The sequence below is a fragment of the Osmerus eperlanus genome, chromosome 1 (assembly GCF_963692335.1).
Source record: "Osmerus eperlanus chromosome 1, fOsmEpe2.1, whole genome shotgun sequence".
Lineage (NCBI taxonomy): Eukaryota > Metazoa > Chordata > Actinopteri > Osmeriformes > Osmeridae > Osmerus > Osmerus eperlanus.
The window spans coordinates 3,297,139-3,315,211 of record NC_085018.1 but is presented as its reverse complement, the minus strand read 5'-3'; the positions used below and the strand labels follow the sequence as shown (position 1 = coordinate 3,315,211).

The 18,073-nt window shown below is 48.7% G+C and overlaps 1 protein-coding gene across 1 annotated transcript; it reads left to right on the top strand.

Annotated features, from left to right (window-relative positions):
- Positions 1-435: 435 nt before the first annotated feature.
- Positions 436-1,893, top strand: LOC134017543 (uncharacterized). The gene is made up of 3 exons (XM_062457708.1): positions 436-894; positions 990-1,096; positions 1,316-1,893. Exons 1-3 carry the CDS (start codon positions 436-438, stop codon positions 1,416-1,418), a joined length of 669 nt encoding a protein of 222 aa, XP_062313692.1. The 3' UTR covers positions 1,419-1,893.
- The last annotated feature ends 16,180 nt before the right edge of the window (positions 1,894-18,073 follow it).

Genomic DNA, 18,073 nt, shown 5'->3' with positions numbered 1-18,073 from the left:
CGATTGCGGCAGCTGTTGTCGATCTGCGTCTGATGAGTATTTAGCTAATTTGGTGCTTGGGTCAAATCTGCACCAAAAATCAAAAGGAGCGCAGTGTTTTAAAGATATGACGCTTGTGAAGACAGCCAGAGGGTCTGATTTTAATCTAGGTTGCTGTCAAACTCGTCATTTGTGTGCAAAGCGAGCGACCCATTAGCTTTTTTTTTCTAGTGCAGACTCGCGTCACTCAGCTTTAACAAGCGTGGGTGCACAGAGAAACCTGTTTACTGGCCATTGTAGCGATGCTAGTTTGATAGATGATCCAATTCAACCTTCTGAAGCTAAACACTCTAACCTAGGAGCGGGAATCGAACCGGCGACCTTGTGCTTGACAAGGGCAAAATATGACATTTTGATTGACAGCTGAAAAAGGTTCACTGTATTTTTATTTTCTAGATGGAAATACCAAGCTTTCGCAGAGCCCGCAACGGGGACCAGGTGCTCAGGGCCACCCCCGAGGCCCAGAGCATCCCCAAACCCCTGCCAGGAGCCCGGGTCCTGACGGCGGAGGAGGTGGAGGCCGAGGCGCGCGCCCACGTCGTCTCCCAGGGGGGAGACCCCGGTACGGCCCGGCTGGTGCTGAGCCAGCACCGGCTGCAGTTTGGGAAGTACTGGGGTCGTTCCTTCAAGTGGCTGTTGGAGAACGACGTGGGCTACACCCTCCCGCTCCTCAACTCCCATCTGAGGGAGCGGGAGAGGACCAGCTCCCAGTCCGCCCTGAGTCCAACAAGGAGAAGACCGGGCGTGGGCGGCCAGGCTGGGGTCTGCCACGGCCACGTCATCGGCCGTGGCCAGCACCAGCAGCGACCCCACCTACTCTGCCGTCCGGCCCCCGTGCCAGCCCAGGAAAAAGGGGTAGTACGTGTTGTCATCTCCACGAACGGGGTTCTGACGTGTGCCTCCTTCTGGAGTTAAACTGTGTCTTCTTCCCTTTTTGTGTGTTTTGACAGGCTCCTGGGCTCGGTCGTCTCTCAGTACCTGAGGCAGCCGACCACTCTGAGTCCCCAGGCGCTGCAGGCCAACATGCTCAGGGTCATCAAGCCTGCAGCAGCACCAGGTGAGCTATACATGGACTGTTTGTTGTGGTTAAAGTGCAACACGACCTCCGTCTCACGCCATTTTGAGTGATTTTGCATGGGTCTCTATGACAACACATTTGGATTCAAGTTAAAGTATTGCTACTGCATTTCACAGTCCAAACTGCAGTTTGTATGTGTGTAGATGGAAAAAGCTTCATTTTTCACAAGTGACAATGACCATTTCTTCACTTTTACAGGTCTGGAGGGTCATGCAGAGTGCCACAGAGGATGCTGAGAGCAACACAGAGCCCTTGCTGGACTACCCCTCTCTTTAGCTGGACAGCTTCTCTTCAGCCCTGACCCCATGTGTAACAAGACGGCTTCATGCAGAGGCCTGCTCAACAAGAGTGCCACAGAGCATGCTGAGAGCAACAGCAGAGGATGCCCCGGGCATTCCAGCACTGCCTCTCGAATGGGCGCGTAGTCCTGAGGTACGTCTGCCTTTGTGCTCGTTGGCCACGTTTGTGACCCAGGCGGCCGTGTTGGCAGCGGTACCGGCGACAGGACATCGAAGGTGTACACTGTCAGCAACCATTCGGGTGTGGGCCAGATACCAGGGCCAAGGGCCCAAGGCCAGAAAGTGCTCACACCCTGGCTGAGCTGGTTAAGGGAGTGCTGCTGCAGGCGGCCACTGTAGGAGAGCAGAGGTTGCTCCCGTCCCTCTGCTGCTGCGGTGCGGTTCTCGTTCCACCTCACCAGTCCATCCAGGAGGAATGCCTGAAAGTGCAGGGCGTTTGCCCTCGTGCCTAAAGGAGGAAGAGAAAAAAAGACGATCAGCCCGAGACCCAAAAACACACACAGATCAGGGGTCTTTTCTCAATTATCTGCCGCCCTTGGTCAGCCTGCCGGTCTCGGTGTACAGCTCTACACGGGGTGGATCCTGGATGCAGTGGAGGTGACGCCTCTGGTCTCGCCAGATCGCCTTGATGCGGGCACTGTCCAAAAGGGGGATGCCCAGGGTGTCGCGCCCTCCGTCGCCGTCGAAGGTCTCCAGCAGGCCGATGAGCCGCAGTTCCGTCTCTGCCGCGCGACGGCAGTGGTGGCCCATCTCCCTCCGTGACACCCGACTGGAGACCTCTCCGTCCGTCAGGTCGACTAGCCCCTGCTCCACCGCCAGCTGACTCCGCTTGGCCTCCAGCAGTCGACGGACGTCCTCTGCATCCCACTCGAAAGATGCAGGAAGACAGCTGCCCCATGAAGGGACCGTACAGCTAGTGGCTCTCCGTGGAGACACCTGATGCGAAGCGTCGCATCAGGTGCCATATGTCCAGGCGAACCACCAGCCGGTTCCAGGTGTTGAACAGGGCAGCTGTCTTCGATCCGCCGACGCCGGAGCAGCAGTCTCTGTCCACGTAGATCAGCTGGGGTGGAGGTACCCCGGCGAGCTGGTACCGCCGCGCTAGCCCGGCCGCCATGGGGACCAGGCCCTCACCCTCAGCGCTGGTCAGCACGCTGATGAGGACCTGGCCGTGCTCGTTGGCCACGTTGGTGACCCAGGCGGCCGTGTTGGCGGCGGTACCGGCAAGCTTCTTGGTCACCTGGGAGGAGACGGAGAGATGAAGTGACGTGCCTTCGATGTGCGTTAAAACCACTATACGTTATCAAAGCCGGTGAACACACATGCACGTTACCTTCTTGGTTGAGTCCATCTTTAAGATGGACCCAAATATCGAGGTGACCCTGGCCTTCACCTCGTCCAGCCGCGACAGCACGTCCATGCTGTAGACGGTCAGCAGCCAGACGGGTGTGGGCACCGGCGGCATGGCTGGTGGTGGTGTAAACTGCCGGTGCTCAAGGCCAGAAAGTGCTTGCACTCGCTGAGATACTGCATTGTGTGCCACATCCAAGTTTCACTGTGGCTCTCGCACAGCTTGGTGTAAAGCTGAGTGGCGCTGTTCCCCAAAGCGCGCAGGACAACCTGAAAAGGGAGGCAGAGGGGGAAAGAGCAGAGAGGCTTAATACTTGGACATTGTGATGGAGTTTTTTTTTTTTTTCTTTTCTCAAACAACGTTCTCTTACTTGTAGGTGAGGACAGCTGGAAACGGGCAGCGGTGTTCCGCGTCCAGCTGCCTCACGATGCCCTGCAATCCCCCTGAAATCTTTGAATGCAGTTATCACTTTGACACAGGTCCATTTTAAAATGATAACTGGTAACTTGAGTTGTGCTAAAGATATCTGAGTGATTTAAACATTTGTATTCATGAGTTTGTAGTTTCCAAATATGTATAATACCCAGAAAGTCAAATTTTCATGATGTGAAGGGTTTTCTGTATAGCATTGTAATGGCAGTCGTGCCGTTTCAAAATCAAGCTATCTAACTGTTGAATGAGTGTTTGTATACCGTCTCTTTAATTCCCAGCATCCTGTGGGGTGTGAATGTTTGCTTTAACACATTTGGAAGCTTCAAAGTCATTTTTGATTTGATTGATTGATTATACTGTCGTGTAGGTGCTCGTTTAGTTTGTTTTCATCGTGTGGAGGGGATTCCTGCTTTGACAATGTCACTGTGGTTGTGAAAAATGCTGCTGCCGGTTTCGGCTCAAGCAAATAAAATGTCCAGCAAGAGTCACTAAATGTCCCTTTGACTGTATTCAGACTGTTCAGTGAGTGTGAATTGCATGAAAAATGAAGTTGTCATTGTTGTTTCTGCAAGACATATGCAGCACAACTCTTTGATGTGAAAACAGGAGAAAAGTCACAATGATTACTTTTCTCCTGTTTTCACATCAAATATAGTTGTGTTGAATAAATGATTGACTTGTCCTGAATAAAAGATGCTTTTAAAAATGATCTATTGGTTCTTGGATACAATCCTTCTCACAGACTCGTGTCTTCACTGAACAGGCCAAAATGGATGTAAACAAACCCTTATATGCACTTACCATTTGGTGGAAGATTGAGTCTGGCAGTGACCTGTGGGATGGAGATTATGATCAAAGCAGAGTGGAAGTGATGTGATGTGTGCTCTTGTAAACTTCTACACTGTTAGTCTTTTATTGATGTTTCCTCTGTGGCCACTGACCCTTCAGTACCTGTGAGCCCGAGTAGAGACACTGGGATGAGAGCTTGGAGAGTCACGCTGGCCCTCTAGAACTGGAGAGAGCGTCTCTAAACAGAACCACTGGTCCACACTGAGCTTCTGTAGGATTGGGAGTGGCGGAGGGTGTGTGTGGTTGTTATGGGGGGTATTCCATGCCTTGCGCAACTGCACACAGTCCATTCAACACGTACCTGCTACGGGTGAAGTATGTGTACTTTTTGGCGAGTTGTAGCAAATGCCACAGGAGCACTACACCTTACAGTTTGATAAAGAACAAGGCGTGCGTATAGGCAGGTGTTATTAGTGCTGCACATAACTGACATGCCAGACCAGCACAGAAAGCCCTGCAAACACCTGCACGCCTGAGCACTTTAGGCTACCCGCCCTCTCCAGAGGATTCAGAACGCAGAAGCCCGCCTGGTCTTCAATCTACCCAGACGCTCCCATGTTACCCCGTTCCTCATCTCCCTCCACTGGCTTCCCATCATGGCCCATATCAGATTCAAGACCCTGGTACTGACCTTCCGAGCAGTTAACGGGACCGACTACATCAAGTCTCCTCCAGCCTTACACCCCCATCCGCCACCTACGTTCTTCTTCTGACAACCGTCTGGTGGTCCCACCGTTCAAGAGCGCCCGGTCCCAACCCAAGCTCTTCTCCTGTCTGGCCCCCCAATGGTGGAATCAACTCCCACCTCCATCAGAGACACTGACTGTCTCTCCACCTTCACGAAAAGGCTCAAGACGCACTTGTTCCGGGAGTACAACGGTACTTAGGAATGATTTGCTGGACCTGCTGTTAGTTTTCTCCAGGATCACAATGACTCTTATTGAGGGACTTGTTGCTCTTGTTGGTTAGTTGTAACTGATTTAAAATTCTTGTACTCGCTGTGAAATATATTATTGTGGCTTGCTTTTCTACAGGTACACTCTCGCACTTTTGAGATTCACGTTGTTTAATTGTAACTTGTTTAACTATGTTCTTATGGTTCTTACCTTTGGCACTTATTTGGTTTTTCACAATGTATGCTTCATGTTTTGGCTACCTGCAATGTTTGGGGCTATCTCGTTGTTATGATCAGTGACCTATGCACTTTTGTAAAGCTCTCTCTTGGAAGTCACTTTGGATAAAATCGTCTGCAAAATGAATACATGTAAATGTAAAATGTAAATGTAGGCTACATCAAGGGTCCGAAATTTGTTTTGTGCCATTACATGTTTCCAAATGGCTGCGATGAACAGCCTCAAACAAGCAAGCCATGGCTGGCCTCTCATCCTCCATGTTATAATTGTCTTGCATCTTTTAGTTGTTGCCAAGTGCGGGTAACGTAGCCTGCATACATTTTGTTACTATGCTGTAAGATGAGGGTCTGCTCTGTGTTCTTTAGTTGACAGTAGCACCAGATAAGGAAAGCGACTGAGGACTACCCAACTCACTTTCTTTTAATTTAATGTTTCAACTTGATATCATGTCTGCAGTCTCGGCTCGAGCCAATCCAATGTCCAGAAAGAAAGAGTCACTAAAACTGTATTAAGACTATTCAGTGAATGTGTGAATTGCAGAATATATGCACTGTTGTGTCATTGTTGTTGATTCTGAAAGACATGCAATGTATCATTGTGAGTAGGCTTTTGTCCTGTTTTCACATCAAAGATAAAGTTGTGTCGAATAAATGATTGACTTGTCCTGAAGAAATTATGCTTTAAATGCCGATCCATTGCTTCTTGGTTATTTCTGGTAAACCATCCTTTTCACACTGACTTTCTGTGTCTTCACTGAAAACAGGGGCCTGTACAACGAATCAAGATTTGGCGTTAGCGAGGTAACTTCAGGTTCAACCCAGGGTTTTCTGTATCACGATGGTGGATCACTTGTTACCGGGGTAGATCGCCATGGTAACACATGCTGAACGCCTAACCTGGCCGGGAGCAGGTTAAGTTGGAGATCAGAGATCAACCGGTATAAAAGCCCCGCCCACTAACTCATTCTTGAGGATAATGGCGTCACCGTTCATAGAAGATCCTATGGAGCTTGGTGCGCGGATAGTGAGAGGTGCGCTCAGAAGAGCCATAACATTTAGAGACCGACAAATCCCTATGGCATTCTCTGATGAGTATCTTTATGAAAGATATAGATTCTCAGCTGAGGGAATTAGGCTACGTATCTTTGCCAGCTTCTTGAGCCGTATGTTGCCAATGCGACACATCGAAGCCGTGCGCTCACAGTCCCACAGACTATATGCATAGCGTTGCGTTATTTCGCTACGGGTACTTTTATGTAGTGTCATGTTGATATGTTATTCCTATTCACTGGGGTGTCTCCCCTTAACCCATTCTGTTGTCCTTGGGTTGCTTTGACCCATTTTCTAATTATTTCCATATCAGAAATGTGGGTCTTCTTCAACCAAAACATTTCAAACCAAAAATAACAATGTGTATGGTACCGCACAATGCTCTTCACAAGTTAAATAAATGATAATTTCACTACTTTCATTAAATTTTTATTTTTCATTCACTTTTATAGCATTTTTCAAAAAGAATAAATAGGACATTGAAAGAAAGAAATGGTGAACACCCCCACAAAAGACTAAAGGCACAACAAAAAAGCCACAAAAAGGTTTTAAAAGACCAAAACGTAGAAAAGTTTAACAAATACATCCTCATGTGTTCTCCCTTTCCTAGGAACACAGAAAAAGAATGTCAGTGTAACTAAGTTTAGTGTCATTCATTCAGTCATGTACTATCTCTTCTCATATTCCAGTTTTTCTATCTCCAGCCTTGTTTTTTTAATTAAAAGCCTCTTATACTCTATATCGAGCCTCTTATACTCCTATATCGAGCCTCTTATACTCCTATATCGAGCTCCAGGGTCCTCTTGTAGAGGGCCCTCACATTGTCTGCTCCAACCTGAAACAAATAAAGAACATTGTCCCTTTGCAAGGCACACTTGGAGAAAGTGGAAGGTGTCCATTTGACTACTGTGCTTCAAGGTTCATTGCTTGTGCCTTTGTCTTGGCCTTGAAGTGGAGGTTCCTCTTCCTGCTGAGTTTAACACCATAGCAATTTAATAAATAGAGTCATATTTGAAATGAGCACTTTAAGGACTTGTGTCTCATGTTCAGACCACCACCATTAGCAAGTCATTACACACACTTCAATCACAGCCACACGTTCACACACTCTCACCATCTGTGTTGCAAGTGGTAAAAAAAACTCAAAAGTGTACCCCCAAAATGCTCTCTGAATAGGCAGACACAGTTTCCTGATCATCGAGGACCTCCACTTGAGAAAGTAAATGGCATATTTGATCAATATTCAGCAACCACATATATGGCATACATACTGGCGTATGACTATTAGTTTCACTGTTACCTCTGTATGGCACAGTGGGACGACAGTGGGTGGTGGCAGCAACACCACTGTATTTCCTGTCACTGCAGAGAACAGTAATACATTTCACTCCTACAATATTCATCAATAAATGTTGAATGAACATGGTCACATAGATTACTTGAAACATAATATGCATGGGTTTCCCAGCTGCTGCCACCAGGGTCTGAAGAAATGCCCCCTTCCACTCCTTCCATCATGGGGCGACCCTGATAGCTGAAGAGGGCCAGCTCCTCAGCAGGAGTGAAGTCCTGTGGAGGAGGGCCCCCTCCAGTTTTCTTTGCCTAATTTTTCTTCCTGTTGGCTGCAAGCAATTTCATTGTTCTATTGTTCTATCGCTGCTTGCCAGAAAGGACTGATGGTAGAGGTAGGGTCGAACGTGATGAAGTGCCGAGACCACCGCCAGCAGTTCTCTCTGGGTAACACAGTAGTTATGTTCAGGGCGGCTCAAAGCCCGTCTGTAGTAAGCCACGGCTCTCTCTCCACCTTCCCCTTCCTGGGACAGCACTGCCCCAATCCCCACGTCACATGCGTCGGTATCAACAATAAATCGACGTTTGGGATCTGGCAGCGCTAAGACGGGGGCATCCTTCAAGGTGGCGTGAAGTTGGGCAAAAGCCAGCGCATAATCATCGTCCCAGATGAATTCCTGCCCCTTGCCGGTGAGGCGGTGGAGGGAACTGGCGATGGATGCGAACCCCTGGACAAAACACCTGTAGTACGAGGAGAGCCCCAGGAAGCTGCGCACATCTCTGACGTGTCGAGGTACCGGCCAGTTTCTCACTGCTTCCACCTTTGCTGGGTCGGTGGCCAAATCCTCCTCCCTGACTACATGGCCCAAAAACTTGACCTCCCGCCGCAGGAGGTCACACTTTGGGCTGAGGCCCAGTCTGGCTGCCCGGATCTCTTTGAAGACCGGGTGGAGATTCTCCAAGGCCCCCCCAAAGTCAGTGGCCTCGACCAGCAAGTTGTCGAGGTAGACCACACACTGGCTCCGGGGAACATCTGTCAGGACCCGCTCCATTAACCTCTCGAAAGTGGCAGGGGCATTGCAGAGGCCAAAGGGCATGACCCGGAACTGCCAGAGCCCCTGGCCAATGGTGAATGCCATCTTAGGCTTGTCCTCGGGTGCCAACTCTATCTGCCAATAACCACTCCAGAGATCCAGTGAGCTGAACCACCGTGATCCAGCGATGCAGTCTAGGGCCTCATCAATACGGGGCAGAGGGTAGGAGTCTTTGCGAGTCACGGCGTTCAACCTCCGATAGTCGACGCAGAACCGCCATGTGTCGTCCTTCTTCTGGACTAGGACGGCTGGGGCGGCCCAAGGGCTGCTGGAGGGTTCGATCAGACCTGCTGCCGCCATCTCTCAGATTTTTTGTGTCTATCGAATGCTGTACCAACCCTGTTCTTGTGCATTCTTCATCCCGTGCTGCAAAGATATCTGAGAAGTCCCGGAGCAGGTCTCCCAGCTGTTGACTCTGCTGCGGATACAGTCCTTCACTGCTGCGCTGCCACAGGTCCTGTACTGCCTGGATCGTGACGGCAGAAGGCCCCGGAGCCACCGACTGGGCTGATGTCGCTGTCAAAGTCATTGCTGGCAGCTGGTTAGTGACCGCCCGAGCATGTGGTCTGATTTAATTGGATGACTGACCTGAGTGGCGGCGTGTAGCTTCCGCTGTAGGTTCCCAGGGTGGCATGACAACCAAGGACGCCGGCTGAGCTTGGTCATGCACTTCCTCTTCTCCCTGGCAATGTTGAAGCGCCACAGTCTCTGTGTCAAGGTGGATGACATTCTTCAGCACATCCACCCGGGCCTTCAAACGAATCAGGATGTGTAACCCAATGATACAGGGTTCTTGGATGTCAGCCAACCAAAACTCATGGTTCACAGTGGTAGCGGTCCCAGTCTGCACCCTCAAAAGTTGTTTACCCCGCATCCCTGCGAGTCCCCCAGTCACTGTCTGGATTTTACAGTCAGTAGGGGTCCACCCTGGCAACTGTTGGCCATTCGTCTCCGGCAGCACCCCAGCGCACAAGGGAGATGGTGACCCCGGTGTCCACCAGAGCCCGGCAGGGAAAACCATCAAGGGAACAGGGAAGGTAAAGTCCATGAGCATGGCCCAATCTGCCAATTTGAGTAGTGCAGTTCTTGGGGACTAGAATTAATCCTGTGGGTGGCATTCTCACCGCAGTGCCACCCCACTCTAGTTTCCCGAGTGGGGAACGTTGAGTTGGCGTGGTGCTGGGGCAGGAAATTGTCGTGCGATGTGCCCTGGTTCTCCACAGCAGTAGCAGGACTCAGATTGTCGACGCCTCTGGGATCGTTGTGGTGGTTGCCAGGGCTGGACTGGGACAAAAAATCGGCCCTGGCATTTTTGGCGGCCCACGCCCACCGTGACTGGTCAGACACATTCCCTGCAGACAGTCCTTAAAATATGGGTGCATTCTATAATATGAGTTGCCTAGTGTTCTGCGCTCATGTGATAGTTTTGGATCCTTCCAGAACGGTCTCAAGACTTATCTGTTGATCTTACACTTAAATAATTAATTAATTCTTAGAGTTATGATTTGTATATGTATGGTATTTAAAAATATATACATATTGATATTTTATATTGTATTGTTATTATTACTATTTTGCTTAATATTGGCTTAGCAACTTTTAAAACAGTTTACTGTTCATTTTAATTATTGTAATGGAACGCCTGAAAGTGCAGGGCGTTTGCCCTCGTTCCTAAAGGAGGAAGAGAAAAAAGACACGAGATCAGCCTGAGAGCGAGACCCCCAAAAAAACTGATTACACACACAGACGGTGCAGGGTTTTTTTCTCAATTACCTGGGATGAACCGGTTTATGTGGAGGTGGAACGACTCCAGCGATGATGAACCGCGCGCGCAGCGATAAACCGGCAGACTGACGCCGCCCTTGGTCAGCCTGCCGGTCTCGGTGTATAGAGCCACACCGGGTGGATCTTGGATGCAGTGGAGGTGACGCCTCTGCTCTCGCCAGATCGCCTGGATGCGGCCGCTGTCCAGAAGGGGGATGCCCAGGGTGTCGCGCCCTCCGTCGCCGTCGGTCTCCAGCAGGTCGATGAGCAGCAGTTCCGTCTCGGCCGTGCGGTGACTGCAGTGGCAGCCCATCTCGTTACCCGGCTGGTGACCTCTCCGGGACCTATCTTGCACCCAGCGCAATTGACTTTGTCAACGACTTAAATATCATTCCTAGTTTGCACTCGACGCAAAGCGGACTTTTCCCTCCACAGACGCACGTCGGTAAATTAGGGAATGACTTTGCGCTCCCGGGGGCGGTTCAGCGAAAAAAGGTGGCGTGTTGCGGCGCAAACATTCCCTGGTGCTATTTTGCAGTTTCAGAAAAACAATTCCGCCACTGACCAGGAAAAACGTAGTCTAAAGTCAATGGCGCGTTATTTAGATGCTATTTTAAGGGCGCAAGCTTGGCCCGTGCGCACTGCTGGCGAGGCCAGGGTCTTCTTTCTGCAAAGCTACATTACATTGTTTTGATTTATGGCGTGTTACATTTCTTCAATGATTATAAAAAGATTTTCATGAGAAATCTCTATGTATGTGAACTTGATTTGTAACAATTGTGGCAATTTCCTCCCACGCCTGTTTAACCGAAGCTAATTTGGGTGGGTTTCTTCTCCCATCAGAATCAGAATCAGAATTCGGTTTATTCGCCATGTAGCCTGTTACACAAACACAGAATTTACTGTGGCAGGAAGGTGCAAACAATAAACATATACGGGTCTTAAATTAAGTTAAAAAGTACAATAGTTAAACTAATTCTAAGAGCTAAACAAGTAAAAAATATAACAATTTAAAAAATAAAATATAAGCCTATATAAAAATAAGAATAAGAATTTGAATGAGCAGCATGAGCGGGCAATTTAGTGCAATGAGAAAACTGCTTTTTTGCCTTTCCCCATACAATGTCACTTCTCTATCTGTTACGGCCCTGACTAGAACGTCGGTCTCCTCGGCTGTAAACCGCTCCTGGCGTGCGCCTGGCAAATCCGCCGTTATAATAGCAATCCGCCATGGAACAAGCGCTGCTCTTAAAGGGAATGTGAGATGACGCTCTGATTGGTTTATTGCATGTTACGCCCAAACCACACCCATTAGTAATGTAGCTACTTCGGACCAACCCATTTTAGATTTGCGCGAGCAAAGTCATTTATCCCGCCGGCAAAAGAGCAACCACGCCGGAGTCCCGCCCACAAAGTTACTTGCGCTTTGTGTTTTGATACTTGCGTTTCAGATCGTTAAAATAGGGCCCTCCGTTCGTCAGGTCGACCATACCCTGTTCCACCGCCAGCTGAGTCCTCTTCGCCTCCTGCAAACGGCGGACATCCTCTGCATCCCATTCAAAGATGCAGGAAGACAGCTGCCCCATGAAGGGACCGTACAGCTGGTCTCTCTCTCTGTGATGCGAAGCGTCGCATCAGGTGCCAGATGTCGAGGCGAACCACCAGCCGGTCCCAGCTGTTGAACAGGGCAGCTGTCTTTGATCCGCCGAAGCTGGAGCAGCGCTCGTGAGCACGCTGTTGAGGACCTGCCCGTGTTCGTTGGCGACGTTCGTGACCCAGGCGGCCGTGTTGGCGGCGGCACTGGCGAGCTTCTTGGTCACCTGGGAGACACGAGGGAGGAGAGAGATGAAGTGACGTGCCTTCAAACAAACAACGTGTGGAGAAAATCAGACAGACTGCTATCAAAGCCAGTGAACACGCATTACCTTCTTGGTTGAGTCCATCTCCAAAATGGACCCAAATATTGAGGTGACCCTGGCCTTGAGTTTATTCCAGCCGCGACAGGACGTCGCAGCTGTACACGGTCATCAACCACTCTGGTGTGGGCACCGCATGAGTGGTGGTGGTGGAAATTGCCGCCGTCCGGTGCCCAAGGCCAGAAAGTGCTTGCACTCGCTGAGATACTGCATCGTGCGCCGCATCCAGGCTTCACTGTGGCTCTCGCAAAGCTTGGTGTAGAGCTGAGTGGCGCTGTTCCCCAAAGCGTGCTCCCTCAGCATGGAGACGACCCGCAGGTCACAGGACAACCTGAAAAGGGAGGCAGAGGGGAAAAGAGCAGAGAGGCTTAATACTTGGACGTTGTGATGGAGGTATTTTTTTTTACAACGTTCTCTCTTACTTGTAGGTGAGGACAGCTGGAAACAGGCAGTGGTGTTCCACAACCTCCTTCGTACACCCAGAGCATGCCAGGTACTCAGTGGCCATGAGGTACCAGGCATCGATGTCTAAGACTTTCCGGATGGTCTTGGTGTACACCCCAGCCTTGTGCTGGCGGGCTGGGGGCATGTCAGCTTGAATGCCCACAAGCAAACGGGAATCCAGAGAAACAGCCGACAAGCGAAGAAGGCGTCTGGACAACCTGAAAAGGGAGACAGAGGGTTATACTGTCTCTTTAATTCTTTACATTTTTGGACGTTAGCTAGCAAGATTTTCAAGCCATGTCAAATCGAATTATGAAACGGAGTGAAATCTTTGAATGCAGTTTTCTCCCTTATCACTTTTTGACACAGGTCAACTTTAAAATGATAACTGGTAACTTGAGTTGTGATAAAGATATCTGAGTTATTTAAACAGATTTGTATTCATGAGAGTTTTAGTTTCCAAATATGTATAATACCCAGAAAGTCAAATTTTCACGATGTGAAGGGTTTCCACAGGCCGCCACACAATTGTATAGCATTGTAATGGCATTCGTGCCGTTTCAAAGTCAAGCTATCTAACTGTTGAATGAGTGTCGTATACCGTCTCTTCCCAGCATGCTGTGGGGATGTAAATGTTTGCTTTGTAACACATTTGGAAGCTTTAAAGTCATTTTTTATTGATTATACTGTCGTGTAGGTGCTTGTTTAGTTTGTTTTCATCTTGTGGGGGGGATTTCTGCTTCGACAATGTCACTGTCTGTGTGGTTGTGAAAAATGCTGCTGCCGGTTTCGGCTCAAGCCAATAAAATGTCCAGCAAGAGTCACTAAATGTCCCTTTGACTATTCAAACTGTTCAGTGAGTGTGAATTGCATGAGTCACAGCATAAATGCACTTGTCGTTGTTGTTTCTGCAAGACATGCAGCACAACTCTTTGATGTGAAAACAGGAGAAAAGTCATAATCATAATAATTTTCTCCTGTTTTCACATCAAAGGTAGTTGTGTTGGATAAATGATTGACATGTCCTGAATAAAAGATGCTTTTAAAAATGATCTATTGCTTCTTGGATACAATCCTTCTCACACTGACTTTCTGTGTCTTCACTAAAAACAGGCCAGAATTTATGTAAACAAACCCTTATATGCACTTACCATTTGGCCACATCTTGTAAACTTTTACACTGGGTTAGTGTCTTCTAGTCTTTCATTGAGATGTTTCCTCTGTGGCCACTGACCCTTCAGTACCTGTGAGCCAGAGTAGAGAGAAAGACACTGGGATGAGTCATGCTGGCCCTCTAGAGCTGGAGAGAGCGTCTCTACACAGAACCACTGGTCCACCTTCTCCACACTGAGCTTCTGTAGGATAGGGAGGGGCGGAGGGAGTGTGTGGTTGTGTTTTGTGTGTATGTGTCTGTTTGTTATGGGGGGTATTCCATGCCTTGCGCAACTGCACACAGTCCATTCAACACGTACCTGCTACGGGTGAAGTATGTGTACTCTTTGGCGAGTTGTAGCAAATGCCACATGAGCACTACACCTTACAGTTTGATAAAGAACAAGGTGTGCATATAGGCAGGTGTAATTAGTGCATATGACATTTGATAAAGCATGCGTATAGGCAAGTGTTATTAGTGCTGCACATACCTGACATGCCAGACCAGCACAGAAAGCGACCTGCACGCCTCAGCACTTTAGGCTGCATCAAGGGATCGCTGGTCAAAGAAATGATTGACTTGTCCTGAAGAAATGATTGACTTGTCCTGAAGAAATGATTGACTTGTCCTGAAGAAATGATTGACTTGTCCTGAAGAAATGATTGACTTGTCCTGAAGAAATGATTGACTTGTCCTGAAGAAATGATTGACTTGTCCTGAAGAAATGATTGACTTGTCCTGAAGAAATGATTGACTTGTCCTGAAGAAATGATTGACTTGTCCTGAAGAAATGATTGACTTGTCCTGAAGAAATGATACTTTTAATGCCGATCCAATGCTTCTTGGTTATTTCTGGTGAACCATCATTCTCGCACTGACTTTCAGAATCAGAATTGTTTTTTATTCGCCATGAAAGTTTGCACAGACAAGGAATTTACTTTGGCCGAAAGGTGCCGACCGAGGCAGCCATCATCGGCGCCATCTTGAAAATTTCAGCAGAACATGAGGAGAGGGGAGGAGAGAAAAAAGTCAAACCCCAGACTATGCTCCTAGAGTACAGTGTGGGGACAGGGAAAAAAACCCACCTCAGCACATAAGCACATACATTGTACAACATTACAGAAACTCATACTAGCAACGGGGGGAGGGGGTGGGGTGTAGAGGTAAGCCAGTGCAAACAAGCAGCAACTGGACCTACAGCCATAATAGGCGCTGGCCACAGACCCACCTGCCACACTGGGGGAACGAAGCAGGCGAAGGCGTTGGATGGGGGTAGGTGGGCGTGATGGCATATCTGTAGTAGGTGAAAGTTAGTGTGTGAGTAGGCCTGGGTTGTCGCCTTCACCTAGGCCACAATCAGTCAGATTCTCAGTTTGCAGATTGTATTGCCATGGAGACAGCCTTGCTCATGTCCCAGACAGAGACAACAATCCACAGGTGTCTGTTGGAAGGGGGGAGGAGGAGGGACGGCAAGAGAGTCTCGCAGCAGCACTCTCCAGGAGAGTTGTTGTCCCAGCAACGGCCTTGGCCAAGGCCTGTGCTGGGCACGGGGCCGAAAGAAGATAAGATTGGGGTTGTTTGGGCGAGTAGCCGCATTCAATTTTCACGTCTACTCATTTTCTTTGTCCAACAGGTCTCCGAGTCGGTCCAACTTCCTTTGCAGAGCCCCGAGCTTCTCCGTGTTGTTATCCATTGTAGCGGGGTTTGCTCGTTTAAGATTAGCAATACTTAATTTATAATAAAGTATGTAGTTCTTGGGGGCACCACCTCTTATTTGTTAAAGGGACAGAGGAAACCTTATTGAATAATATTGAATAATAGCCTTCATAATAATCAGTCTAATCTTAAGTAGTGAATTCTATGAAAGTAGAGCAGATCAGATAACGTGAGGGTTTATACTCACGTTATGTTTATAATACGCGAGTATTATAAACAATGATTTATTTAAGGAAATGTAATTATAATGAACAAATACTAGAGAAGTTATAGGTTAGTTGAAGGTGAGTTGAGTTGAACTGTCCTAAACTATGATGAGGGTTGGTACAAGATGGTAGGTTGAGAGCGCGTGGGGAGGGGGAAGGGAGAGAGAGATAGGCTTCTGGAAAACAATGGGAGAGTATGTTAACTAATCCTAACGAAAGTTAGGTTAAATCATTTGCAAACTAAAATCAAATGTAACAAATTAAATCACAATATGCCAATGATCACAAGTAAGAAATGTAGCAATATCGCAGTTACTGTTGTCAGTTTGAAGAAGAAGAGTCAAAGTTCCGTTCGTCGTTGTCAAACGGTTAGAGCAAAGGAATCTTTCGTTAAAGTTCCAGTGGTGGTCCAGTGAGTGTGCAGGTTGAGAGGAATAGGTTAGAGAGTGACGCGTTCACCTCAGTTTAATCCTACGAATAAGCGGGGGTGATTGTACGTTTGGGGGGTTTATACTCCCAAGAACAAGGGGGGGGGGTCCCTGTGAAGGTGACCTCTTTCATTGGTCAGTTTCTCCCCACCTGGGCGTCGTCCTGAGATCTGCCTAGGTGTGAAGTGGCTGTGGCTTTTGAGTTCCGTTATTTCAACTGTCCATGGAATGCTTAAATTTCAGAATTTAACAATACAACATTCGTAAATGGTTTTGTTAGTATGGTACAATCATTTTGATATCAAGATTGGCTGACTTAACTATACCTGAAGGGAAGTTATAATCAAACCTCAATTAAACGACGTTCTAAGTAAATGAGAAAAGCACACATTATAACACATCATCTACTGTCATTGAAATAGTGTCCATGAGCCATGTAGTCCTTGAGAATATGTTTGTAAATCCACATAAGAAAGTTCTTCCTTATAAATCCTTTGTCTGATACTGAGGCCATGTGGTCTCTGTTTCTGACCCCATGCTGGGCCAAAAGCTTTGAGGCTCCTGCTCTGGGAGATAAGGACAAGGGGGGAAACCCCCTTTCTCCTTGTCGGGGGTAGGGGAAAGGTGTGATGGCACGTGGTTTGTCGGTGACTATGCTACACCATAGTGCGGTGAAAAGCCACAGTCTGAGCTGCAACAGCTCTGCCCAGCGCATCAATCATGTCGGGCAGCCTTAGGGGGCTTTTGACAGCTGTTACCGTTTCATCAATTTTCCGATAAACCAGGGCAGCGCCCAATCCAATCAGCAGCCTGTAATCATGGTTCCCAATAGGAAGATGTCTTCAATGTCCTCCACGGAAAGCGCCGCCAGGCACACAACACTAACTCGTCACTTGTGTGCAAAGCGAGCGCCCCATTAGCGTTTTTTTTTCTAGTGCAGACTCGCATAACTCAGTCCCTTTAACAAGCGTGGGTGCACAGAGAAACCTGTTTACTGGCCTTTGTAGCGATGATGGCTTGCTAGATGATCCAATTCAACCATCTGAAGCTAAATGCTCTAACCTAGAAGCGGGAATCGAACCGCCGACCTTGTGGTTGACTTGGGCAAAAGATGAAATTTGATTGACGGCTAACTAAGGTTTGACTGTATTTTTGTCCTTTCTAGATGGAAACTCCGACATTCAAAAGAGCCCCCAAGGGGGACCTGGTGCTCACGGCCACCCCGGAGGCCCTGAGCGTCCCCAAACCCCCGCCAGGAGCCCGAGTCCTGACGGCGGAGGAGGCGGAGGCCGAGGCGCGCGCCCACGTCGTCTCCCAGGGGGGAGACCCCGGTACGGCCCGGCTGGTGCTGAGCCAGCACCGGCTGCAGTTCGGGAGGTACCGGGGTCGTTCCTTCAAGTGGCTGTTGGAGAACGACGTGGGCTACACCCTCCCGCTCCTCAACTCCCATCTGAGGGAGCGGGAGAGGACCAGCTCCCAGTCCGCCCTGATGTCCAACAAGGACGCCCTCTGTCGCTACGCGCACGCCTTCCCTGAGCTTGTGGAAGCGCTCAAGTGAGTCCAAGTGTTGGTGTTCTTTGTCCGCACCCATATCTGAAACTAAACCTTCTTGTCTTCTGCAGGTTCCACAAGGCGTGCGCCGCGGCGAGAGAGGGCGGTGAATCCCTTGTTGGCTTTGGGCGGTACGAGTTGGAGCTGGTCAAGGACCTGTACGACTCAAAGGAGAAGGGGAGAGTCGAGTAAGAGCGTTTGCTCCTGAACAAAACAACGCTTTGACTGTATTCGACACCAAGGTCTAACTCTGATGACCTTTTTCAGATTCGTCAACTGGC

Bases quoted from the DNA above. Each gene is read 5' to 3' on its own strand.
- LOC134017543 (XM_062457708.1), top strand. From the start codon at position 436: ATGGAAATACCAAGCTTTCGCAGAGCCCGCAACGGGGACCAGGTGCTC. The intron at 895-989 runs GTAGTACGTGTT...GTGTTTTGACAG, and splicing joins TGCCAGCCCAGGAAAAAGGG to GCTCCTGGGCTCGGTCGTCT. The intron at 1,097-1,315 runs GTGAGCTATACA...TCACTTTTACAG, and splicing joins CAAGCCTGCAGCAGCACCAG to GTCTGGAGGGTCATGCAGAG.